Source organism: Melospiza georgiana, chromosome 17 (genome assembly GCF_028018845.1).
Source record: "Melospiza georgiana isolate bMelGeo1 chromosome 17, bMelGeo1.pri, whole genome shotgun sequence".
In the NCBI taxonomy this organism is placed as follows: domain Eukaryota; kingdom Metazoa; phylum Chordata; class Aves; order Passeriformes; family Passerellidae; genus Melospiza; species Melospiza georgiana.
Genome location: NC_080446.1, coordinates 374,211 through 401,536, shown reverse-complemented (window position 1 = coordinate 401,536; position 27,326 = coordinate 374,211). Strand labels below are relative to the sequence as shown.

Below are 27,326 nucleotides of genomic sequence, written 5' to 3'. Positions count from 1 at the left end.
TCCGGCTCCGCCCGTCCCGGTGCCCGCACGGAGAGCGGCCGCGCCCCATCACCCTGGTGTTCTCCACGCATCTCTGCATTCCGGGAAAAGAAACGCGAGGCGAGCGGGCGCAGCCGCTGCCGGGGCGGTCACCCAGCGCGGCTAGCGCAGGAGGGAGCGCGGATGTCACCAACGCACCCACTGATGAGTATTTAACCAAAACCTCACATTTCAAACCACGGGTGAGAAAGACCCACAAGTAATCCCAAGTAGTCCCGGTAAAGCTGCCGGAGCCCGCGGACAGACGCGGCCGAGCAGGCTCCAACCCCGGGGGCACAGCTGCACACAGCTGGCAGGAGCACACCTGCAGCACAGAGCTGCGCTCAGCTGGCAGAGCACACCTGGGTGCACAGCTGCGCACAGCTGGCAGAAGCACACCCGGGACTGGAGCTGTGCCTCCCAAAGCCCGGCCTGGCAGCCGGGTGCCCCCTGAGAACACAGGCTCAGGCATCACCGGCTCACTCCAAGAGCCGCGAGCAGGAGCCCAATGCCCCCAGGCCTCATCAGAGCCTGGATGAGGAGAACACCCGACTCAGACCGACCTCCAAGGTCACTGCTTCAGCTTCAACAGAGCACGAACCCCCACCTGCAGCCTGATCCCAGGGAAGACACCTGCCCTCAGTGCCTGGCACTGACAGGACCTGTTCCAGAGCACCTGTGCCTGCTGGTGAGCAGCTCTGCTCTTCTCCCAAAGTTTTAGATTTGCTCTGTACAATCCTACAATACACCTAAACTATTATGTAAAGAAAAACCCTCACAGTCCCACTATTTCATATTCTATTCTAAATGTAAAGCATCTTTTTTTAAAACAACTATATTCTTCTGAATCAGTAAGACCACAGTGACAGGCATTTTAAACAAGTACTTCTTATTTATTCACAATTCAGATAAAGTTTAAGGAAAGACAAAAGAAATACAAAGGACAACATTAAAATGAAAAGGAATTTTAGTGACTGAAGTGAGTTTCTACAGCCAGGGCTCTCCACACATTTCCAAATATTATCCAAACACTGCAGATGCAGATTTCAAATCAATCCCATAACAAACCGCTATGACTATTCCCTTTGAAATTAAACTGGGAATGGAAGTTAGCCACCCTTATCTATGAGTATACAAACCATCAAATTCTTCACTTTCAGCGTAAAGCCACACCTATCTTTTACAAGATGGAATCTGCAATACAACTTCAAGCAGCTTTTTGACTTTGTCTGAGCTCTGCTATAAAAGTCAGTGTCGACGTTCTGCATAACAAACCAGCTTTTGATCTTGCTTGTGGAGTCTGCGCAGCTCAGAGCAGACTGACACTTGCAGCCTGGAGGTATCCTTGGAGATACTGCAATGCTTCTGCGTTCAGGCTGGTGCTCAGCATGGACAGAACCTGAGGCACAGGGGAGCAGAGGTGTCAGGGAGTGCAACATGAACGCCCAGCTGCCCTCACCCGCAGTACACAGCCAGACACAGAGCAGCAGTCACCCACGGGGAAAGCAGCAGGCAGTCTTTACTTACCAAAATCTCAGGGAAAACAAACATGCGGTGGGCTAAAAGAGTTAACTGTACACTCACCTTGTCTAATTTTAAATGAGCTGCCTGAATTCGACAAGTGCATGCAACCAATCAAACTCAAGACACATGAGTTATAGACCATCAAGTGCGTAAACTTTCTTTTAAAAATGGCACATTTAAGCTCATTGCAAAATTATGTGCTGTGAAAATAAAGCCTTTCTAAGGCTCCTAAGGAAAAACCTTACAAAAATTGGTTCTATTCCAATGAAGAATAGAACACAGGCATGATCTTGCATTCTAGTTATGACCTACTTAATTTTGCTGATTATCAGACATCAGCAAACAGACCCATTCTTACAAAGGCATTTCCTCTGTGCACAATGCAGCATCAGCATGCAATTGCATAAGTCACCTACCCTGCCTGGACACGCTGTAGACAGTTTGTGGAGCGACTGTGCCAGATGGATTCTAGGATTGTTCACCATTTGACCTACAGGATCATGTTCTTTCTTCCCAGCAAAGGCTAGCTGGGAGAATGCAGTCTGATAGCCTGGAGTATCTTCTATGTCAATGAAGTGTTCCTCGTCAGGGATCGTGTCATCCTCAGGCAACTCAAAGAGGCCAATGAGGGCCTGCAGCAAAGGAATCCTGGGAGCAAAGAGAGGAGGGCAAAATTGGAGTGCTTAGAATATGTTAGGACAGGCTCAAGTTATTTGGAACCCCTTATAATTCAGCCTTTGCAAGTACTTGATTGGCTACTGAAATTGTAAATGCCCAAGGTGCGCTGGACCAGAAGAATTGTGGGTCTGAATATTTTACAGACATAATGTGGGTACTCCTATCAACAGCATGAGCAATGTATGTATTTATCAGCTCAAATTGTCATGAAACATACCTGAAAAGAGCAATGATTTTTCCAGATCACAACTTTCCTCTGAGCATATTAAAAACAAAGTTCTAGTTCAGGGATCTAGTCTGGGATCCAGTGATTGTCATCAAATTCAAACTACCAGGCATGCTGGACTGCTGCACCGGTTGACAATCAAACTTCCCTGCTGGCTTTCCCCAGAATTCCACTCTCAAGCTAAGATATTACAGTTTCTCTGCCAGGTTATGAATATGCTCAGGTCTCTTGACTAGAAGAGCTGTAAGTCAAAACTGGGCCCAGCTTTTCAGAAAGAATACAAGCTGGAGGAAAGCAGTGTATTTCCCTAAATGCAGGTCCAGCTAGCTATCTGCTATCTCCATCAAAAACATCTCAAACCAGTTCTGTCATCCTCTCTGAAAATACAGTTTCATTTGCTGAGAAACAGAAGCAGGATGAAAGGCCTAAAACAGCCTTGAGGGTCTGAGGAGATCACCAAGGAGTTTCCTACAGGGATGTATTTTGGTCTGAGCTCCCATTTTCAGTAACTCCAACAGCCTCACCAGCACATCCTGAAGAAGTGTGGTACCTACCACAGTTTGGTGTACTCTGTGTCCATCATGGGAGGACATTCTGTTAATATTTTTGTAATGCCAACAGCACAGATTTTCTTTTCAACTTGTCCAGACACTTTCTGGATTTCAGGAATTATAATTTTCTCCAACACCATTCCAAACATCCTATGGTGGCATTGAGAGAAAAAAGTATTAGAAAGCCTCATCAGCCTTATTGTGACAGAAGAGAATCAGAAACAATATAAATCACTAGGGAATAGAAACAACGAGATAATTTGTTAAGATGCTGCCCTGTTGCAGTAGACATTTGTACATACAGACTTTTCACAAGTGATAACAACTAAAAACATCAATCTTTCCTTTTTATAACCTTTTTAGATTAGTAACTTCACTGAACTATCAGTGAGGAACTGTGGTCAGAAATTCAGAAAAAAAGACAACTTTCTAGACAAATAAATGAACCACATTAAGAGAAACATGTGGCCACTCAAATTAGTGATAAATGTAGTCTGATAGTCTAGCTAAACAGACAGCTGTTTCTTACTTCTAAAGATAAAAATAACACAGTCGTATTAAATATAACTCAAACAAACAAAACATACTAACTTTGGCTGTATGCTGTCAAATATTTCTTGCAGAGCTAATGCCCCATATCTTACACAATACAAGTTAATGAAGACAAGGAAACCTGTAACAAGAAAAAAGACAAAGTAAAACTTAACATGAAAACAAAAGAATAGTTTTAGAGTCAGCAGCAAAATACATTCCAGGTTTTTCAAGGGGATAGAAATGGCAGTCTTTATACAAGTTCTTTTTAAGTGAAGTCCGTGAACTTGCTGCCTTGAAATTTGTGTAAAAGCTCAGCTTTTTACAGACCACAACACAAAAACAAGGTGGTACAACAAGACAAGAGTTATTCCTTTTTCCCCTCATAGCAGTTATAAAAAGGCGTTAGAAAACTCATTTGCAATTTTTTTTTCAGATCAGGAACCAAAGAAACTCTTCCAAAAACTTTACTTTTAGCAGAAAACTTCACACAATGCAGACTCTGAGGTGAGGTATGAGCCCCTTTGTACAGGGTGCAGTATATAAAAAGCACCACTTCAGCCTTATTTGTGGAAGATCATTATAATCAAATTTATCATTCTTGTTCCTATCAGATGGCATTAACCAGATTTTATAGGGCTAAGTAATGGACACTGCATAATTTGGGTAGCAATAGTATCATGAAAATAATTTATTAACTATGACAATCTTCTTGTGACAGCATGAATAACTAGAATATGTATTGCAATTATCTGTCACAACTTTGCCAGTTTAACATAAAACCTTATCAATAAATTTAGTCATACTAAAGCCAAAATTACACAAGCATGGAATATTTCACAGCACTAACACACAACTACAGGACATGTGGTCAGTATTGCTGTGCTGCATGAGAGGGAAAGTTTGCTGCTATTGGTTGGAGATTAAATGGAGACATTTTCAATAATGACACCATACACTAGGAAAGGAAGAGAAATACCCAAGTCTTGCTCCTTATTTTAATTCCATTCCCTCACTTTCATGAAGTAAGTATCACCTGCTATGGTGACTGCCCCATACACCCCTCTTGATGACAAGGGATTTGCACAAGTCCCAGGAGTCAGCGCTGTCCCTCCGTGCGCGTATCCGCGGGGCACAACAGGACTCTTGTTCTGCACAGCTGCACCTCTGAACTGCTGCTGTCACCAGAGCTTTCCACACAGCAAGGAACTTACTTTTGATAAACTTTGTTGTTTTGGAATTTTGAAGTCTTTGGAATAGCAGAATGAAGATCTGTTTCCTGTACTGGTCAACTGATTCACTGGAAATTTAAAAGGATAGTTATTCAATTCACACTGAGATTTTACTAATGTCACTTCACAGAAAACATATATAGAACTGTTCAAATATATCTGACTGAAAAATGTGATGTTTTCAGTTGTTAAAAATTAGCATTTGGCATGTTCATACACTTCATAATTAAAGTCTACAGAAATTAGCTTTAAATGTAATTTCAGCTCATACTCACGGAGGCATATGCTCAATGATACTGTTTAGAAGATAGAACCCTTGATGATCATTCGCTTTAGAGGCAATCAACTTCTGGAACACACCTAACAATCCAGGCTGCAAAAAAAGCAAATATAAAATCATTAGACCACAATTCTTCCTATGTGACCCTACCAGAAAATTGACCATTACCATTTAAAGCATACACCAAGGCAAGAGCCTTCATAACCTAAGCCAGGATTCAGTTTATAAGGTTCAGGCCAAGGAAAACACATTTTGGCTTCTTCTCACTCTTCTCAAGACTGTTCTGAACAGAACCTGAGAGCTCTCATTATGCACATGTTTAACATGAGGCAAACAAGACAGGAAAACTGGAAACTTACCTGCTTGCAAAAACTAAAAGCAGGAATTCTTTATCTCAGTTGACAAAAGCATAACAGCCTACAATTCACCTTATCCACATAATAGAAAACAACCCAAAAAGCTATGTTCAGAGTATTAGTCTGTCTTTGTAAGTAAGCACCAAACTCTGCACAAATCCAGCTCTTTGCTGGAGTTCCTCACAATCTGGAGCCTCAGATCACCATGTCTCCAGGCCAAACTGTGACTGTGCCCCAGAACTCACGATTTTGTCGGCGGCAGCGCTGGCGATGGTGCTGGCACCCCGCTCCAGGTAAGCCTGCAGGAGCCTGACCAGAGGGGGAATGTTTCCTGTCCTTTCCCAGAGAACTGGCTGGAGCAGATGGGGAAACAATGCCATATAAGATGATGGGATTTCATTTTTATGCATTTCTAGAAGTAGTGACATCACTTGAAACACATAGGGAATGAACTCTGGAAGAGAAATGATGACATTTACGAAGTCAGACAACATGGTCACTGTCAGTTCCCAGAAAACACATATCTATGGATTGAACCCACAATTTTGATATTATCATTAAGAATTCAATAAATAAAACACTGAAGAAACATACCTTCCCAAATGTAATTATTCCAAAAATTAACAAGCATTGCATCTATACACTTTCTATTTCCTCAACCTGTTAATTTTTCAGAACATAAAAAACAAACTACTAGAAAAAAGGCAACAGAATTAAGAATATGAAGAGGCTTTGGAGTAATGATTGCTAGACATTTTAAGAATGTGATTTAAAATAAGCGAATGCTGTTGACGTACCCTATGGAACAATCAAAACACTTTCAGACTGTGAAAATATTGTTTCTCCCCTTGAATTTCCTGTGCTACAAAAAGCCTGCCATAAGGTAAATCCTAGAAGCCAACCCCAGCGGAGAGAGCACAGGCACCCACTGACTGTCCTTACCTTGCACATCATTCTGCAGGATCTCTGTGAACACCAGGAACAAAGCCTCCTCAAAGCTCCCCACTGCCTCTGGGTTTGCCTTGCACGTTATCCTTATTGACAAGCAGATTGACTCAAACATATAATGGTTAAAGTGAGGTTTGCTGGGATTCTGAAAACAAGTTATAAACAGATAAATCAACCCAAACTTGCAGACAAGTCACTTATTTTGCTAAATATACATTTTTATCAACTGAAGACTAAATAAAGTAGCATTTCAGAGTAAGGATACTTGTAATTTATGCATTAACATACATAAGTTGCTTCTGAAATTCATTCCATAAAGGAGAGGGTTTTTTTGTAGCAAGTGTTTTTCAGAAGCTCTATATAAACTACCAGTTAAAATACCACAGAACAAAAACCAGAAAAAAATTATTATTTTCCATCTTTCAAGTGTCCAGTCAATTCTCTATTGAATACTCCTTATAAGCTGTTTAAGCTGAGTTTAAACTGTACAGAGTAGTTTTCTGGACAATCAATGAAGGTATTCTAAGATATTCCCTATTGTCAATGGTTAAGAATTTGACAAGTCTCAATACAAAACTAAGAGAATTTTACCCACCAAAAGCAGAAGGGTAATTTATTTAATTCAATCCCACATTTCAATGCCAATTATTATTAGCTTCAGAAGTTTCATGGGCAAAGAATACAGGAGTTGTGATAAAACCAATTATTGTACTGGTGGCCTCTGCACAAGCAAGCATTTATACTACAACAAACTAGCATTAAAAAAAAAAAAGCTGGATGCTGCTTTTCATATGCTGCTTCTAAATTTCAGATGAGAGAAGGAAGAATGATCTGAGAATATGTTCTAAAAGGAAGTCAGTACCTCACTGGAATGCTGTTTCAAATTAGTTGCATCAGAAAATACTGAACTATTTAGAGTATTCTAACAGAACACCACCAACAGGACGTAAGTCCTCAGCAAGACTGCTCTAAAAGGTAAAAGGTGACCCTTTTGCTCTGCTTCTTTACCTTACTGACAGCCAGCAGTTTCTGTGTGAGCTGGGTGATGACAGAAGGGATGTATGGAATTATGGACTCCTGCAGCAGAGAAAAACTCCTCATGATGGCTGCAAATAAATGGAAAATTTGAGCTTCTGAAGACAAAATACACTGCCACTCAACATATGCCTAAATCCTTTACCTTTTACTGTTAAAATAGGATCCCAAGAAATTAGGTACAGAACAAAGAGCACCTGCTGCAAGAACATTCAATCTATAACCCTGACAAAGCATGAAACAAACCCTCCTTATTCTCATTCTAGAGATGAGCATAGGAGATCAAGTAACTTTACAGAGGCCATCACTTGCCCTGGGCAAGTCTGAGATCTCAGCATCTCCTTAGCCATGATCAGATCTATCCTTTCACTAGCCATGACCACATGTCCCCTCCATGACCAGACTGCTCAGATCTTCCCCTGACACTGTCAAGGGAGTTGTCCTGACTACAAGACTACCATTTGAGAAATAACTTAGTACCATTATGTTTAGTGTTTCTCTCTGCTACCCTAAGTTTAGTTGAAGATGACTTGACACAGCCTGATAAGTAACTGCAGACTATTCAACACATTTGCATAAAACAGGTTTTGCAAATAAAAATGTCAGGAACCTGTAACTGTAAGCCTTTACCTCAAGTTAACCAAGTTATTCTTATATTGCAGGACTCATTATGCATTTACCTTTCATAATGTATTCATTTTCAGATGAGCCAGGAAGTGTCAGAGCTTTGAAAAGGTTTGTTAACAGCACTTCTACAAACGGTGCCATTTCTGCAGCTGTAATGCTGTTAAATGAAACACAACTCCTTAATGACGAGAGTAACAAACTTCAAGCCTTATACAATACCATAGTATATGACTCAAAGGATGCCCTACAGGTATTTCTCATCCTTAATATCCAAAAATCTGTTAGCAATGTATTTATTTCTGCTTGGAAACTTACAGGGTAGCATTATTTGTCCCTCTCATGGTAAACAGTCTTTCAAGAGCATGGGCTGCATAAGTATGGACCACAATACTTTCGGCTTGGAGATGATTGATTAAGAGGGGAATAGACACCAGCAGTTGTTCTTTTGGTACCTACAAAAGTATAGCAACAAATCATAAGTATGTTAAAAAATACAGATGGTTCAACTCTAGAGCACAGCCAAGCTCATCAGTGACACGCAGAGCTTGGCAGAGGGAGGTATCTTGGGAGGCTCCTCCTGTTGCTCCTTCACATCCTGACAACCAGGAGGTACCTACTTCTGTCATGGCTCATACACTGCCCCTGAACACCAGTGGTACACTGAATTAGCAGTAAGTGCAGACAACCCTAATGTATATTTCCCTTTCCATTTTATTTCATCTTAATAGGTAATTAAAATATCAAGGTTTGAAAAAAACAATATCACATATATTTCATAAGAAATTAATAAAGGTAGTCCAGAATTTAGAATAATATGCAACATATTTTCTCACCCTATCTCATGAATCAGAAAAGCTTAAGGACAAAACTGCTGTACTCTGTAACAACTACCACAATGATACAAGCAATCAAGGGTTTGGACTAACACTGACTTGGAAACATCTGAGTGTGTCACAGAATTAAGCAGCTAAGATATTCAGTGTTCCCATAGCATATGGACAGCATATAGACTACATGTTAATTGGATATTTATAACAGTATCATTTACTTTCTAAACTAAAAATTCAGCATGAAGTGTTGTATATGACTATCAAACACCTGTTGAGTTAGCATATGGCCAAGTGCGATAAATTAGGCTTGGCAAAAATAAAGTAACAACCTACAATATGTTTTTCCATAAGAGTGAAAGAAAAACTTACTTGGTTTCTAAAAATCATGATATATTTGATACCATCTGCTTTTAGCACAGGGAATTCATTCACTGAAATAGAAAAATATGCAAACTTCGTTGATACTCCTCATACAAATGTGATTTCTGAACATGTACTATATATACAAGTGACACTTGACACTACATAATAATTTTCCCCTGTAGAAAATAATACAATGTTTTTCTACATTTCTTAGTTCCTGCACTTTCGTATGGGCACTGTTAGAATATCAGTTTTAGGTACAAATCACATCCCAGTACCATTAAAAGTACAGTCCAGCTCAGATGAATTTCATCTTCTGGTTTCAATTTCAGCAGCCTTCAATTACACATTTCGAGACAACCCACTATGCTTCAGCTGCAGGAAGATAATTGTTTAAGTGTAAAATAAACCACATGGTTTAAATCTAGACATCCACAACCTCATCAATAGGGCCTCAGTATTTTAACTTCTCAGGGTTTTGTAGAGCATAGAAGTCTACCATAAGGTCTCAAATACAGAAATCAAATTATTTTGATTCAACAAGTTTAAGCATGTAGCTGACAGCAACCATGTGTATACATGCCCTGATCTTGCAGAGAGCAGGTGGTAAGGTGGCAATCCACCTTGCTGTAAGAGCTTCTTCGCTGCTGGCCAAATGAAAATGAATTACTTTGTGCCAGGTGTTAAGAGTCCATCTCAGAGATTCTGCTGATAAAGGAGTGCTTGAGACTTCACAAACAATGGTCACTGTCAAGGTTATGATACATCACAAAAATACCCTACCAAAATTAACATTAACTTACCAGTAGCAGACTTTAAGTCAGGTTGAATGTGATTCACAAAGAATTCTGTCAGATTAACAAGTTCATTGGCCTGTGTTATGCCATGCTGGAAGAAGTAAAAAACAACTCTTATTTTTATATGCTGACATATAAGCTGCTAGTTTTCTTACTAATTTAAAAAAATTACTATTAGTTTTCTCTTACAAAAAATACAATCTCTTTTTAAACCAGGATTTTTAGATGGAGATTTTTCAATGAAGTGTTCTAAATTAGTCCATATTTGCCATTAAATAGCATAGAAAAAGACACAAACTTTGTCGTTTCCCAAATGCTACCGGACTGGTTCCCGTTACACATCACTAACAACTGCTGGGCAGCAGCATAATTTGGCTTCAGCGAAATTTGCTGAGAACCTTCAGCAAAATTGCATGAAATGATGTACACATTTTACTATGTTTGCCTCAAATCTGTCTTGTAAAGACCCTGAGATTTGAACTGTGACAGCATTTAAAATATCTAGTAGTACATCTAAACTTGTTCCATAGGACATTCGATATAATGCTTCTGTTTCCAAATACAGGTTAGCCCAGCTGTGCTTTTTCATTGTCTCCACTCTATCAGCAAGTTATGACATCCATTTCCAACCATCATTAGCATCCACATGTCATTCACAAATCCCACATTCAAGTAGCAGGAAATATTGGGAAATATCAAGAACTCCAAGAGTCATTTAAATTCCTTTTGATCTGCTTAACAGGTCTGATCATCTTCTGTAAAGCTCTATTTGCCTTCCATGGCTTCCAGAGTGCCTAAGGACCACTCAGAGGCTCCAGAGCTGAGGCAGTTTTGTTTCTTTGTCTGGCTGGATCCCACATGTCAGCCACAGGGCCACACTGTGCCCCATCTACCTGAAGGTCAGATGGCACCAACTGTGATAAGATCATTTAAAGGGCAGCTTTTCATCTCATCAATATGAACTACAGCATACACAGTTACTCCCTTTCTGAAGCAGCTGAAACAAACAGCAGGCCTCATCTGCACTGTAATATCTGAATGCAGCCATGTTGCAAATAATAAAATGTACAAGTACCTTCTGTGTCTGAGCTTTGGATGCCAAAGATGTTACAAGGTAAATAGCTGCATCTTTGTGCTTCCAGTTAACAGATGGATTCTTTGCATACTCTTGCAGCATAGAATTAACATATCCAGAAAAAATCCCTGTTACAGGTCCTTCAAAAAATTTGCACAAGCCTCTGACCAGATCACAAGCTGCTCTGCGCCTGGTGTCAATATCTGCATGAGAACCAAAGATTCTTAGGATATGAGAAAGCAGACAGCTTTTCATATTAATAAACAAAATAATCAAAACAGTAACAGCTTCTCAAGTTACAGCCACATCCCATGTTAATTACTGCAACCCTCTACACTGCTGTGTAAGAACACTGGTAAGCCTTTTATTTACTGTCACAACTGGACTACTTGCACACCAAGGAGAAGGGACACCTGCCCCTGAGCAGTGGCAGCAGGCATGCAGGGGGGCCAGTACTGCCTGGACATTATACACCCAAAGGTACTGGCTCTGGCTGGGAGGGAGCTCATTTTTGCCCTAGTGGCCCACTTGGTGCGGTGTTTGTACCAATGACTGAAGCTGCTGGTAACACCCAGGGTTTGGCTGCTGCTGAAGAGCACTGTCACAGTGTCAGGGCTTCTTCTTCTTCCTGCTTTGCTTTCCCAGCAAGTAGTTTGGGGCAGGCAAAGAGCTGGGAGGGGATAACCTGGGCAGCTAATCCAAACTGACCAGCAGGACATTCCAAGCTGTATGACATGTTCAACAATAAAAACCAAGGGGGGCAGCTCTGGGGGAAGTAGCCATTGCTCAGGGACAGGCTGGGCAAAAGTTTGCCTGTGGGCAATGGTGAGTCACTAACTTCTCTCCCCTTTCACTTGAACTGTCTTTATCCATGAGTCTTCTCAATTTCACCCTTCCTTCTCTCGCCCCCATCAGACTGCAACAGGCTGGAGCACAAGCCAGCTATTGGCCCATCACACCTGATAGTACGTTTTCATAAAAAACTTCACAAATACCTAAAATGCAGCCAATCCTGGATAAGAATGATGTTTTCTTGAAAAAAGTTCAAAAATGTTTCCTCCAATTTTCTCCTCCACTGCAAGAATACTGTAATCTCTTCAATCAATCAATCACAAAATGCCATCAGTTCCAAAGCGTCTGTCAGAGAACTGCTAGTGGCGCAGCCCTGTCACACAGAGCCAGGTGTGGCTCACTCAGGCTCTGGCCTGGCTGCAGAGCACAGCCTCCCCCAGCACTGCAGCAGCTGGGCTGGCACAGCCGTGTCTCAGGGCAGGCACTGCTCTGAACATATGCCACGTCCCAGCCTGGCTCCTGGCCAGCTGGCCCAAGCACAGTTTGTGTGCAACCCCAGGCACAATTTCAGCCACAACATCAAGAGTCTCTCCCTGTTAATTAAAACTCCACACATAGGAACTAAATACACAACTGGCTACTACTCAGAATTGACTGTCCTTGCTGAAATGAGAATGTGGGCAGTGCAGAAGACATACTAATCCAATTAAGGAAAAAGCCCTATAAAAACATTGTTCAAACCAGAAAGACACTGTGACAAACTTATCGTGACAGTAGGCTTGATTATAGACTGGATAAAATCCAGCTGGGGGTGGTGTGTGGAAACCTTCTCAATTTCAAAATGAAGTTATAAAAGCTTCAGTAAATTGCTTCAGCTCTTTAGAGCTATATTTAAAGACCAAGTATTCTTAGTATAAATCTGTGGATTACCAGATCCTTCCAAATCCCTTCTTATATACTCTTCAGAATTATCTTCAAATGCTTCTTCATCAGCCGCTGAAAATACAAAATACATGGAAGTTGAAGTAGTGAAGTCTTTAGTTTTTATAGTAAAATGGTGTGTCATTATCAACTTGCTATTTTTTCCAAGGACCTTTCTATAACATTAATATTAATTAACGAGAAATATCCTGCCAGATTAGTCTGTTTAGCTTCTGTCCCACAAATTAGTCTTTCATGCTCATGGGCTGATGTATTGATTCTAAGAAAAACCTCAACACATATTCCACACCAGGTGTATTTGAAGAGGCTTTTAGAGTCATAGACTTAAGAGAGAGAAGCTTCTTATCACTGCAATATATTTTCACTGCATTTTAAATACAGGATCAGTATGATCATCAAAACCTGGAGAACTAAACATTTGGTAGGCCTGATATTCCTGCATTCCTGCCTATTTAGGCTCCTTGAATTACTCAGATACTCACTTTAATTGTAGAAATTTATTGGTGCCACATGACCTAGACTTTCTCCACTGGGATTTCAACATGAAAAGTTAGGTATACTCATACAACTCTACAAAGCCCACAGGACAGCAATCTGCTGCAGAAACTTGGGTTTGTATCTAGCACTAAGATACACAAGAGGGAATCCTCAATTCTTAGTCCTGTAAAGTAACACGTCATGATAATTAGTTATATTCTTGTTATGTTTTTCAAAATTTAAGTCTCAGAAAGTTACCTCTAAATTCCATATTGGGAACAATAACTTTTTCACAGATGCTTGTCAATGTATTCTGGTCTTCAAACAGATGCTTGTAATGTGGTCTCTCACAAACTGAGGCCAGAAACTGGATCGCGTTACTGACCAGCTACAGCACCACAAACAGAAGGCAAAACTTTAGCAGGACTGAATCATTTATGATTTATTATAAAACTTGACAAGATCAGATTTTAGCAACTCACCAAGTCATACTTCACTTCCTGGCCGGTTGTGACTAACAGATTCCAGATTGCTGTTACAAAACGTGGCAGGTAGGGTTGGAATTCTTCATCATATTTTTGAGCATATAAAGCAGCATTATCACAAATTTGTGATTTCAAGAGCTCCAGCAATCCAGCTTCCTCTTCATCCTCACATAAAACAAAACTAAGGACTTAAATATCCAAACTTCAGTATTACTCTAACATTAAAAATATCAATGTATTTACATTAAATATTTGCATCACTGTTTTACCATGTCCTAAACAGGTGAAAGAAATCCCTCTCACTGTCCCTAGAACTACTGTATTTTGCTGATCATATCCAAACTGCTTTTCAAGTTAGAAATCATACCTACATTTCATATCAGGTACTGTGTACTTGAAAACAGACACAATGATTCGCACAAAATTAATTTACAAATGTAATACAAAAAAGACAACACAAGGCAATGAAAAATACACTTAGAAGCCACTACATCATGATTCTTTAATCGGAGTAGCTGTAGAAGTTCCTTCCCTCTCCCCAGATCACAGATATTTGTGGAGCCACAATGCGAACTGGGAAATTGAACTGGAATTAAAAAAAAACAACTCAACCAAACCCCACCCCAGTTCTGTCTGCCCCTCTTCCCTCCACCCCCACTTTTCAGCTTTACTGCCTGTCCCAGTTCAGCTGCACCAGTGCTTGTGCTGGGAGCAGCCCACAGACACAAGACAAAAGAGCAGCAAAGCTTATTTTAGCAGAAGGGTAACTAGAGCACAACATACACTTAATATGTGTGCCTCCCTATGTGTTGTCAAGAAATTCATAGAGTTGTTTTGGCTCCATCAAGTGGCAAACTATTGTGCTGTGATGAAGGAAGACAACACCACTTAAAATGCAGAAAACACGCACAGAAACAACTGGAGCTTTGCTGACCTGGTATCAGCTTTCACCAGTGAAATTACTGATTCTTTAATTAGACCAAGATAGCAAATACTGAAATACTGAAGAGATGCCCTGCCCTCTATGTTCAATTGTTTCAAGTCCTTTAAGGTACCCTGTTTTCTAGAACCAGCTGACAGATACAGAAAACCTCAGTCCTGTGATGCTAATGGTCAGGTCACTACAGCAGCTGTTCTTGGAAGAATCAACTCAGTGATGAGTATTGGTAATTTGATTTCTGTGCACAGCTGGGTATACCTGTAACTGTCATACAGCTTGAAGAACTGAACCTCAAATTCCTTAGACAGCAGAGCAACTTCTCCTAAATCCCATTTTCTTGCAGTCATTCCACTCCTTTGCCCCACAAAAAAACACTGCGCTGTTCAGAATTAGACCTGAGTTGTCAATCCACCTTCTCCCCTACAGATGCAAACCAGGTGGTTTATGCAGTACTTACATCAGTCTGTAAGAGTTTATTATCTAAAGTTAAAAGGCTATGAAAGTTTGTCATCCATGTTTCCATGTTATCTTCAAAAAACTCAGGAAGATCCTGTGAAAGAAAAGCATATATCTACATTTTAATTTCCAGCTGCACTGCTTAGATAACGTACCTACACTGGAAGTAGTGCATTCACCTTATAATCTACTGAGAGACAGTAACCTGTGGAAAACAATCTTCAAATTGAAACAGTGCCCCTCCCTCCTCCCAAACAAAAACTGTTCTGGCAGAGCCCCGGAATGCAACTAGTTCCAAATAAACTAGTTGCTTAGACTCTAAACAGCTCACATTTTTATAATGAATGAGCCTTATCACCTCTCACTTTCAGAACAAGAGAGAGCAAGTCTTTTTTAACTCCAGCTGATTCTTCTGCCCCCTATGGAAGAGCAGCCCAAGGAATCCAAGCACAATCACACTTCACAGACTTGCGTTCATGTTGAGATACTAAATAAATGTCACCTCAGCAAGGGAGCTTTAGCATTTCCCATAGAGCACACTTAATAATGTCCAAAATGTAGATCTGATTTCAAACCCAGACAACCCACAGTGCTCCCAGAATTATTGCTCCTACAGTGCCACAGAGCTACACATAGTGGACTCCCACCTACATGACCAGTTCCTGTCAGTAAAAGCACATTTATAAAAGGGGGCACAGTGAATAGAAACTCAGGCACTGGACTCCTGCCTTTCCCAGCTCCTACTCAGAGGCCCCATACAACACCTCGTTGAAGCAGTGCCAGTCAGACTCTCTTGAACTTTTGCTTGCAAAGGCTCAAGCTAACGTCTTAAATAACCCTTCCTTACTGCGCTTTAACTTCAGCAGATGCACTGGTGATTTTTCTTTTTGCCATAAAGCATGGCCTTAAAGGCTGCCTCAAATAATTTCTATAGTACCAGCTTCCTCAGAACAAAGCAAAACTATCCCAAGAACAAGGAGATTCACCTGAAAATTTAAACTGTAGAACAGCTTCGCAATTAGAATGAGAGAAGAAAAGAGAATCTTCAGGGCACTGGCATCATTTGCATGTGTGCTGCAAAGTTCAATAGTTGCCTAGAAAAAGACGCAAGATTGTCAAGTACAAAACCCACACCAACAAAAAATATTGAAAAATGTCATGGAACTTTTTTTTTAAACCAGAAAATATGGTTATTTTTCATCCTCTTATCAGTCTTGTTAGGTCTCATTTCATGCCTTGAATGTGAACCCCTTTAAGAGTTTTGAACAACAATTCTTGAGTTTTAATAATACCGGTATCCACAGCAAGCAATTCAGAACATGAAACTTGTTTTAGAAATGACTCAACGAGAAATACCTTAAAGAGATTTGTCAAGGGTAGAGCAAAGGCATCAAGAACAAGCTTGATCTCTGTCCATAATTCATTTGACTTAAATTCATGGCGGTACCTGACAAGCAAGAGAGAAGCACATGAAAAACAGAATAGTCTTTACATGTATTACCAAATTAATTCACACAGAATTTTGTTTTGTGCTGAACCGTGGAAAAAATACTGTAAAGTAAACAAGAACTAAGCAACATGATTCAAAACCCTGCCAGGTGCACAATTTGATAACTACTTGAAAGATGTATGCAGAAGTCACAACTATAGACTTCTGTAAATGTCTGAAATGAAGTCTAACAGTAAAACATGCCAGCCGAACAGAACTTTTACCACCCATACACAAACTCCCTTATTTGCAGTACCTTTTAAATAGAGAGTGGGCGGTGCGCAGAACCCCATTGATGACATGGAAATCTCCACTCTGGAAGCGATTCACCATTTCTGTCAGCAGGTCTGGCCACTTCTGAGGGAAGTCTTCCCGCCCAATAATACTGATGGCATCACTTAACTGCAATGGAAACGGAGCTTCGCTGACAGAACAGCACACAGCAGTTGTGCCAGATGCTGCCAACATCCAGAAAATCCTGGTTATTCTTGTCCAATTCAAAAATCACTGGATTAAATTATCTACTACTTTCCACACAAATACAAAAATCTCACCTTAAGCTTATACAATCTTATCTTCTAGAACTGCTGTTTAACTTCCTAATAGTAGAACTTAGCTATAAGATTACACAATAATCATATTAAAGAAATGTTAAAGTAGGTAGAAATACCTGTAACAATATCCTCAAAGTTATTTGGATAAGGTTGAGCTCACTGGTAAGGGAACTGAGCTCTGCCAATAAACACAGCCTCTAGACATGCTTGGAATATTCCCGAAGTTTCATGGATACAACCAGGAATGACATATTACCTGCTTTTGAATTTGTTCTGGGCTGCTAAGCATCAAGGGCACTATGTTGGCTTTAATGGCTATTCTGTCCGATTCACATATTTTGTTTGGTTCATCCTCAACCTAAAATGAAAACAGTAACTTATGGGCATATCGGCATTCTCCAGGCAATAAGAGATGATCAGCATTTCAGAGACCAACTGTTTATACTGATTTATGTGACTATTACCATGCTGAAGAACCTAAGAAGCAGAACTGTTAGAGACACTGCCTTCAATGAATCTGAAACAGCAGTATCTGAAAAAAGCTGAAAGAAATAATATCCTTCTGTAAAACATTGAAGAATTTTTTTTCTCTTCCCTAAGGGTAACTTTTCGGGTCAGCAATTGAGCAGCAGTGAGGGTGGGTGCACATGGCAATAAAATCCCCACATTTAACCACGTCTCCTCTTCCTCCACACCAAACAGCACCTCTGCCAAACCCACAAACTGATTTTGTGTGAGCTGTCTCGAGCCATCCTTTCTAGAGACTGTACATGAAGGTGCAAGTTACACAATCAAAACTCTAACATTGACTTTAGGTTATCTAACCAGTTCAAAACACCAATCAGCTCCAAGTCCAGTCAGTCAGCAGTGTCAAGTAGTAGAAAATCACAAAGCTGCTACTAAAAAAATAAAATAATGAGGTGGCTTGTCCCAGCCTGGTGACAGCAGTAACAGTCACATTATCTGTGATGACAGCAGTGAAGTTCAGAGACCTAGAAATCATCCAGCAATTAAAAGAGAAAAGCACCTCCAGGGAGACACTCAATCTTGAGATATCTTAAGCCTAATGGTACCACCAACTTTCTCACATCCATTTTACCGTCTTTCCACATACTTAAATCAAAAGTTAGCAATTTCAAAAGTTCAAGGTATGCTTATCTATACCATCAGTCACAAAGGTGGCTCCCCCAGGCTCAGTATTGGGGCCACTACTGATTAATATCTTTACTGATGATCTGGATGAGAGGATCAAGGGCTCCCTCAGTGGGTTCACAGATGACACTGAGTTGGGTGGGATGTGGATCTGCTTATTGTACCTTAAAAGGATAATTAGTTCTTAGCATACTTCCTCACTAGAATACCTACAATTCTCCAGTTCCTTTTAATATAATTCTTGAACGTTACAGATGCACAAACTTTGATGACATTTTCCTGTGATTTCTCCAGCAGCGTTAAGAGTAACAGCGGATAGTTCTGGCTTCCTTCCACAGATTCAAGGAACTTTTCCGCTGTAAGGGAATACACTGCGGTTAGCAAAAGCTCAGCTGCTTTCTCTAATGGGAATCCTACGATTCCTAAAGTGTCTGTTTAAAATACCCAACACAAACACTTCCCAGAGCTTCACAGGAACATGTCTGACAAAAGTTATCACAGCTTCTTTGCTCCCCAGCTCCTCAGCGCTCCTGCTGTCATCAACAGCTCTGGATCCCCAGCAGGATGAGGAAATACTGCCTCCTCACCCTTGGAAAAGCCACAACCCAAGAGAAGTAAATCCTCACTTGTTGGGAACAGCAGCGCTGTTTTAAATAACAACAGTGCAAAAGGGAAAAAAAAAAAAAAGAGCAAGAATACAGAAAAACAAAATCACAAAAAGTACATAAAATTATTTCTATTTATATCTACCCTTCATTAGTTTTTTCTGGGGTTTCATTTTAAAAGGATACTGAGAAGTTCTGTAAAGAGGTTATTGCATAAATATCCACTACAGTTTGCTACACAGAGACAGGAGAGACAAAAAGAAACAGAACTTTTTTGTTCTCAATCATGAGAATCACTTACCAGGACGCCTTATGGCAGGATCTGGATCTAGTGTTTTCTTTAGATATTCAGTTAAAGTTTGTAAATTGGCATCACTGAGCTCCATTTTGGCAGAACCTAAAACCCACAAGTAGTTTTGTTACAACCAGAGATCAGAAAATCTATCCTAAAGCTACCCATCTAAAACCAGATCCCACAGCAGCAACAGCAGCTCTTTGGGACAACAGCTCACGAGCACAGTCCCAAGCAGGGTGCACCAGGCACAGCAAACATCCCAGCTCTCAAGCTACAGGTAGCTGCTAGTGTCTGGTTTATGGACCCCAAAGTCCAGAAAAGGCTTACGCATCCCGCAGACACAAACAGGTACAGCCAAAAGATGATCTCCTGCCCTTTCAGGACAACACGAACTTGGCTCTGCTTTTGCTCTGCTGCCAGCCCCAGAAACTGCTCCTGACTGAAATAGCTGAACAGTCCTGCCCTACATAATTGTAAACAAAACAATTCAAAGTGTGTTGAAGAGTCAAAGCTTTTTCAAAAAATCAAAACCTCCTTATAAATGAAAAATCTCAAAAGAAAATACTTTTTTTAAAAAAAGAGACAAAAGACTGTTCAAAGGCAGTTAGTTTATCCTTCCTGTAAAATTAGTTCAGACTAGGGTGAGGGCTAATTTGAATGCAATACTTTTTACAGAATAACTCTGCAATAAGTCCATATTGCTCCTCTCTAGTAATTCTCTCACACATATTCTTATATTTACTTCACAGCCTGCACTGGAATAATTAAAATTACAGCAATACAATGACAGTAAGATGTGCTTTAATGGAGATGATCCTCTGGACATGATCATCAATCCTGCCCGTCCTTCCCATCACCACCAGCACAGTTCACTCCCTACAACGGTTATGAGGAAACAAACGTTTCCATTTTTCCTCTGGAGTTTCTATTTAGTACAAATGACGAAAATTTACCTGTCCCGCTTTGGAGTTATTTTATGGTGATCACCAGTGCAAAACACAGTATAAGCATGTATAAGCTTCTGTATAAGCATGCTTGCAAAGGCAGTGAGTTTTAATGGTGCAATTTTTATGTCAGTTATGGCATCTATAGAATTTTAAAAGACAGTAGCAGCTTCCTCTTAGATTAATGTTAATAAGCAAATCAGATCCTAACATATTTTGCAAGAAGTAAAAATCTATCCCAACAGTCCTCTTCCATGTTTCCCTGTGCTTTTGGGGTTTACCTGTCCATAGTCTTGTTCACCAATTCACACCCACCAACATAACCTGTTACCTACACATGCTTATTTCCTTCTCCTCATCTAGCACTTCATGTTTGTTTTTCAGTACGAAAAACATTGGTGGTACTTTAGCTGGAGTGATATGATGCTTGGGTTGTACCATGTGTCTGGAGAAAAGGCCTCAGAAAACTCATAAAGTGTGCTTAATACATCACCAACTTCAGTCAAATTAATGCAGCTCACTTACAAAGAAACCCACACCCAGCAGAACGTGGCCGTACCCCTGGGGCTCGGCCCGGGAAGAGCTTCACCCAAGTGCACCCCTCACGCAGCACTGCCTGGACACCTCCCAGCGCCGAACAATGTTCAGGAGCCAGATCCGATGGGAAAAGCCATCCTGGCAGCGCTCTGAGGGTCCCGGGGCATTTCCCGCTTCCCCAAAGTGCGGGCCTGGGACAGCAGCGCCAGGGCCGGCGGCAGCGGCAGCGGCCCCGCGCCCCCGCCCGCGAACCGCGGGGCCAGGCCGTGCCGGAGCAGCCGCGACTCCGCGGCGGGGACCGGCCCCGCGCCCTCCCGCGGCCCGCCGGGCCGTTCACCCGCGGAAGGGTCGGGGCGACTCCGTCCGCGCCTGCTCCGCTCCGGCAGCCTCCTGCGGCGGCCCCTGCAGAGAGCGCCGGGCCGGGCCGGGCCGGGCCGGGCGGGGCCGTGAGGGGCGGCGGCGGCGGGGCCGGGGCCAAGCGAGACCCCCGGCGGCCCCAGACCCCTCAGACTAACTCGGTCCCCCTCCCCCGCGGCAGCCCGGACTGGCAGCTGCCGCAGCTAATGAGGGGCGCGGGCTGTGCAGGCCCAGTGGCCTCGGACCAATCGTGGGCCGCGAGAGGCGGGCGGAAGGGCCCAGCATGGTGCGCTGCGCCTGTGGCCGCGCCGCGGGCCCAGAGCCGAGCGCAACGCGGAGTTGGCACGCGGGCGGCCGCTGTGCCGCCAGGGCACGGGGCCGCCCCAGCCCTATCGCCCTGCGGGGCAGCGCGTCCCGGCCTTACCTGGCGGCTCCCCCCCGGCGGCAGCGGCGGCGGCAGCTCCGAGCGCTCCGGCTGCGCTTCACATTCAAACCGCCGGGCGAGGGCGCGGCGGTGGCTCCGTGACCGCATCGCGCGGGGCGGTGACATCGCGCTGCGGTCCGGCCAATCAGCACCCGCGTCGGCCCCGGGCGCGCCGCTGGCAGCCAATCCGGACCGCGCTCAATAGGCGGCGGCCAATCGCTGGGTCCTTCCCACAAGGCCCCGCGGCGCCTCTCGTAGCGCGGCGGCCGAGCCCCGCCCCGAGCCCCGGGACGGGGGCGAGCGGGGCCGGGGGCCGCAGGGCCCAGCTGGAGCCCCGGGACCGAAGCGAGCGGGGCCGGGGGCCGCAGGGCCCAGCTGGAGCCCCGGGACCGAAGCGAGCGGGGCCGGGGGCCGCAGGGCCCAGCTGGAGCCCCGGGGCCGAAGCGAGCGGGACGGGGGCCGCAGGGGCCAGCTGGAGCCCCGGGAGCGGGGCCCGGTCCGAGCGCCTGCACTGTCAAGGGAACGGGCCTGGCCTCCCGGCGGAACAGCGACGAGGACGGAGCGTGCGGTATAAAACACGAACCGGAACCCCCCAAACCCGCAGAGAAGCCCGAGTGGCGCCGAAGCCTCTGAGCCGCTTAAGGAAGCACCTGAACAAAAAAGGAACACTTCGTAAAACTTTATTGATTTATCACTTGATTAAAGCATGGAATATTATAACTATTGTACATTGTATTTTCATGTAGAAAACTTTACATAGTTTTTCATATTATATAATTTTGGTATTCTCCCAGAACTCTATACATCCATTGGCAAGGAACAGTCTTTAAATTATTGATAGTAAATGCACTTAATACAGAGATATTAAAACTCAGGCATTTTAAATATGTGAAAACATACGTTTTAAACAAAGGTGCTGAACAAACTGAAGTCACAGATTAAAGCTAGATGCACTTTTGACAGAGTTACTATTTTTAATCTTTTTCCTGAATATTAAGACTGAGCTAAATAAAACCTGAGGGGGTTTTGGTTTTAGTAGTGGACATTGGTTTAGATTGTTCTGTTCACATTTAGAATGTGAGGTACCAGACATGGATAACAAACTGCTGTAAAAACCAACCTTTTCCTGGACGGTAAGACACAACAGAAGCAACATGAAGGGAGTTTTTAATCACCACAAAAGGGAGGATTTAGGGTTTTCCTCATTAGCATCCTCTCCTCCTCCATTCTCTTGGGAGGCCTGAAATGACTCATAACAAAGCAATGGGGTCTGGAGGATTTCTGCCATAACAGGTGGGTGAGCTGCACATCCCTCTGTTGCACAGCCCGTCCAAGGGGTGACTGCTCTGCCTCCCTCTGCTGCACAGTCCTGCTCTCCACAGAGCCAGCCATGAGGGCTGAGCTGAGCTGGGATGCAGGAACCAGCTGGCACCACTGCAGGGGCTGAGCTGAGCTGGCATGGAGGTGGGCTTGGCCCTTCCAGACTCTCTGAGGAAAACCCACGAGTGCTGTGGAGGAAGCTGAGCACCCCCTGATTATTTGATTATTGCTGTGCTGGGGACAGGGCCTGCAGGAACAGGAAAGGGTTGGGCTCTGACAATGCAATTGCATCCCAGGCCCCTTTCTCCTTCATGCTCTGCAGACCCTGAGATAGTTGGATATCACATGCCCAACTTCAGGGGTTTGTAACTGGTATAAATACAACAAAAGCTTTTCTTAAGGAGAAGAACACTCAGACCAAAGGCTGAAAGGAAGCATGGATTAAATATCTTTATCCTATGTGCAGAGAGAGACTACACATGCTGCCCTTTACACTAAAGAAAGCCCATGAAGCAACTGTGAAGTCATTTAAGACCTCAAAATTGAGACATTTTTCAAGACACGACTGTAGGGCTTTCAAACCTGCAACACATGCAGCTGGGCCAGGTGTGTCTGACGGGACATGAGGGAACACATTCCATGGGGCAGTAACACATTCCAAATCTGAAAAATAATGGTTCAAATATTTTCCTTAGGACTACCTACAACCAGAAGAAAAGGAATAGCATATTATTACAGATTTTAATAGAATTAAAATAAATACTTCATTTTCTGCAGTACCCAATGCAGTGACATTCCCAGGGAATGAGCAGCTACACGAGATGCAACACAAAAGGATATTGCAAATGCAGCAAGTTAAATACCAGCATTACTTATTTTTCAGTCTTCTCCTATTTTCATATATAGCCATTCACTCCCTTCTACTAAATAGCAGTGTATAGATTTAACCTAATGGGCATTTAAAAGTCAAATAACCACAACTACCACTCTTCTTTGGTTAAAAATAAAAAGTGAAAATAAACTGTGAAAGCTTTGTCACTACTACTGACTGTAAAACCTTTCCCAAACAATGCTTACACAGGACAAACTGATGTATTGAGGAGCACCATAAAAACCCTTTGGGAAAAAGATCACAAAAAACAAACCAAACAAACAAAAACAACAACAACAAAAACCAACAACAACCAAAAACAAACAAACAAAAAACCTCCAAATACAGAACATTCCCAGCAGCTCAGAGCAGCATATCCAAAGACAACCTCACCCGAGGCCATCCTACCAGGAAACTCAACTCAAAAAAGAAAGTAATATTATACACTTAGTTCCACTCAAGTAGGTAGGTTGTTGTTGCTGTTTGTTGGTTTGTTTTTTTCTTTCAATACTGTTAATATTTTGAGTTTGCTACTCTGGATAGCACAGCACTTAATACTACTTTGCATTATTTTAGGAAGTGGAACCTCTTATCTTGCCATACTTTCCTGGTTTAGAAAAGTTTTGAACTTGAAATTTAAAATTATTTCAAAGGTCAAGACAGCATCCTGTCATAGAAACATTGTCACAGAAACGTGATGCGTTTCAAGGAAAGAAAATTCTCTTGGGCAAACAAAGCTGTGGTGTCACGTCATATTTTGCTTCACAGAAAGCCTTCAAAGCACAGAATTGTGTTGTTACCTTAGAGCACGTGAATGAACTTGTTTAATTTTGCTAGAGCAGTTTTTTGGAAATTCAGGGTTTTTAGATGCCACTAGGAACTAAGAGTTGAGAACAAAACTCATTTGCACAAAATGACAAATCAGAACTTGCAGATCTGCAGTAAAAGGAGGCAAAGTTGTGTTAAGGACTGGACTTTTTGCTAATCAATCACCATTACTGCTAAATTATATTCAAGGGTCAAAAAGGTAGGTTTATTTCTTCTGAGCCTTGTTTTTGATGCTCCTGTGTATGCTCTATGATCTGCCAATATATGGAAGGAAAAGAAATGCCTTTTCATTTTCTTAAATTGCCTTTAACTCAAGCCTAATAAGCGAAAGGAGTAGATGCTATTGGTGCTCCTGATGTAAAATCTTCCATAAAACTAAAAATAAGTTTCAGAAGATGCAGTACTGATATTAAAAAAAAATTAAGTCATTTGCTACACAGGAGGAAAACCTTCTCCGAATATCCTCCAGGCTGTCCTTTTCAACAGCCCAGTGCCCTGCCTGGCCTGGTCCAGGACACAAAGGAAAACCCAGAGGGATCTCGGGTGGTCACTGGCCACCACAGTCAAGTTTATTATGAACACTTGCCAACATCACAAGGCTACACAAATACAGTCATTAGTTCCAAGGGGCATAATGTCTGTGGAGATATCCAGCTGATTTATCAGCTCTAGCTGGGATGAAAGACTGAGCAGTGCATAAAAGACTAGAAGAGACATACTGGATCATACAAATGATTAGCATTGAAACAAAGAGACTGCACATCTACTGTATAGACTCTGTAAGCAATAATTTAAATAAAACTGCTGACACTTCTGTAGGATGGACAGAACAGGATTATTTTCCTCGTTCTCAAATGCCATTGTGGTAAGAATAACTTGCTCCTGTGGTGATACAACAGGGTCCCATTTTTTCCCATCCACTTAAATCCATCTCTGGACACAGCTTTACGTACAGGCTGGTGTAACAGCCTCACCAGGAGCTACCAGGAAGGCAGGCTCGTGCCAGCTGTGCGTGCCTGCTCGCCCGTGATGCAGATGTTGAACACCAGCCCGATGCGCAGGAAGAACTTGCGCAGCACCGCCCGCAGCTCGGGGATCAGGTCAAACTGCATGATCTCACACAGGTACGGGTAATACGCGGAAGCGTGCGCCCTGAACTAGCCAAGACACAGAAACAGGACGTCATTCTCAACTGCTAGAGCAAAATAAAAAATGTTGACACATTCATGGCTACAGCAACTTGTTAGAACACCAGGTCTCACCCAAGCCCTCCCGACAGCCCAAGGGCACCGAGATCTGTGTTGTTTGCGGCAGCGGCGCAGGCAGAGTGTGCTCTGGTGTTACTCCCTAAACAGAGCCAGGGTTGTGTGACTTCTCAGGCCAGAGGTAGTGCCAGAGTCTATTTGTGGCAACGTGAATATTTGGTTTTCCTCTAAAGGGCCAAGATCATAAAAATAATTCTTGCCAAGGTGGCCAAGGAAACTGGAATTCCAATTTTACAGGCGTGAAATTCACCCTTACCATTCCTGTGTGGCTGTAATACAGCATAAGCCTCTCCCTTACTGCACACTCATTGTGCTTTTATGTGAAAAAGCACAATGTTCAGTAATTCTATCCGCATTCCCACACAACTGGGAATTGCATGGATGCAGCCTCATTTCCACAATGCAGAAGGCCTGCAGACAGTGGAGGTGCCACTGCTGTATTGCAAGGCGAGCGCTCACTATGAGGAATGGCCCACCTCCAATCTGGATGGAAATAAAGACTGAACTCAGGCTAAAGCAGGAATGAAAAACATACCCAAAAGCAGACATGACTTCCAGCCCCTTCTTACCTTATCATCACTGATTTTTAGTGTTTTTGTTAAAAGCAACAGCAGGAGATTGGTCCAGGCTTCTCTGTGGCTTTCCGAGTTGACAGTAATAAAATACGCCAGGGCTTCACTGCACACACTGCAGAGATGGCACAGTTCACATAAACCATAAAGAAAACCCTTATAAAGTTTTTGATTACATGATCTGTTTGTCCTCTCGGTGTACTTTGTTTTCAAGCAAGATGCACTTCCATGGGAAAGTTCTCAATCACATGCAACAATTTGTTTAAATTCCAGGTGTACAGCAGCTTATACTGCACTCTTTTTCAATTATAGTGTATCCTATTATACCTCTATCACTGTGTAGTCAGTGGGAAAGCTATTCAGACACCAGCACTTCCATAAAGAAAAGCCTATGTCAGGCAAGAAGGTGCTCCATCTATTCTAGGCAGATTGCTTCCTTACTGCTAAGTGAACTCAGAGTGCAGAGTGGCCACATCCCCCAGCAGGGCTGCCCCCCCAGGCAGGGCAGGGCAGGGCAGGACAGGGCAAGGCAGGGCTGTCCCCTCAGGCAGGGCAGGGCTGTTCCCCCCAGGCAGGGCAGGGCAGGGCAGGGCTGTCCTACCTGAGCAGCCGCCGCTGGACCGCGTCCCAGGCCTCCCGCCGGCTCTCGTCCACATACATCCGGAACAGGATCCTCAGGCAGCATGCCAGACTGCTGGTCTCTTGTTTTAGGAGATTGGGTTTTGATTTACCCTTGAACCCTAGAAATCAGTCCCACACAGGACAAGAGGGATCATCCAAAGCTGGAATTACTAGCCAAAAATAAATTTTATCAATAATATGTGCACTAGTGATGCAGTAATGATTTCTTGTCCAGACAGTATTTCCTCCTCCTTGATTTCGATTGAGTTCTGATTTATTTATAAAGATACTTAACTACAGCAGTACCAGCTGTGCAGTTCTACTTTAAC

At 42.7% G+C, this 27,326-nt stretch overlaps 2 protein-coding genes across 5 annotated transcripts in view; both read right to left on the bottom strand.

Annotated features, from left to right (window-relative positions):
- Nucleotides 1-890: 890 nt before the first annotated feature.
- On the bottom strand, nucleotides 891-21,599 carry CSE1L (chromosome segregation 1 like). 2 transcript variants are annotated; one of them, XM_058036335.1, is made up of 25 exons: nucleotides 21,521-21,599; nucleotides 19,265-19,360; nucleotides 18,572-18,714; nucleotides 17,463-17,564; nucleotides 16,909-17,054; nucleotides 16,520-16,610; nucleotides 16,150-16,257; nucleotides 15,165-15,257; nucleotides 13,765-13,932; nucleotides 13,541-13,670; nucleotides 12,794-12,859; nucleotides 11,072-11,274; nucleotides 10,003-10,087; nucleotides 9,206-9,267; nucleotides 8,322-8,458; nucleotides 8,060-8,163; nucleotides 7,353-7,450; nucleotides 6,339-6,489; nucleotides 5,642-5,850; nucleotides 5,036-5,133; nucleotides 4,743-4,828; nucleotides 3,589-3,670; nucleotides 3,001-3,147; nucleotides 1,959-2,190; nucleotides 891-1,417 (listed from the first exon to the last, which is right to left on the bottom strand). In XM_058036335.1, the coding sequence occupies exons 2-25, from the start codon at nucleotides 19,347-19,349 to the stop codon at nucleotides 1,328-1,330; spliced, it is 2,916 nt and encodes a 971-aa protein (XP_057892318.1). In that variant the 5' UTR covers nucleotides 19,350-19,360; nucleotides 21,521-21,599; the 3' UTR covers nucleotides 891-1,327. The 2 variants fall into 2 exon arrangements, with proteins under 2 accessions (XP_057892318.1, XP_057892319.1); XM_058036336.1 differs by lacking the exon at nucleotides 21,521-21,599 and adding an exon at nucleotides 20,728-20,776.
- Nucleotides 21,600-22,183: 584 nt separating this feature from the next.
- ARFGEF2 (ADP ribosylation factor guanine nucleotide exchange factor 2) overlaps nucleotides 22,184-27,326 on the bottom strand; it is a 33,458-nt gene continuing 28,315 nt past the window's right edge. For 2 of the 3 annotated variants that reach the window (XM_058036041.1, XM_058036042.1), the window contains exons 37-39: nucleotides 26,978-27,116; nucleotides 26,374-26,491; nucleotides 22,184-25,696 (exon numbers count right to left, since the gene is read on the bottom strand). In XM_058036041.1, coding sequence (XP_057892024.1) covers nucleotides 25,520-25,696; nucleotides 26,374-26,491; nucleotides 26,978-27,116 — 434 coding nt within the window. In that variant the 3' untranslated portion in view covers nucleotides 22,184-25,519. The remainder of the gene's footprint in view (nucleotides 25,697-26,373; nucleotides 26,492-26,977; nucleotides 27,117-27,326) is intronic. The other variant, XM_058036044.1, reaches the window with a different exon arrangement.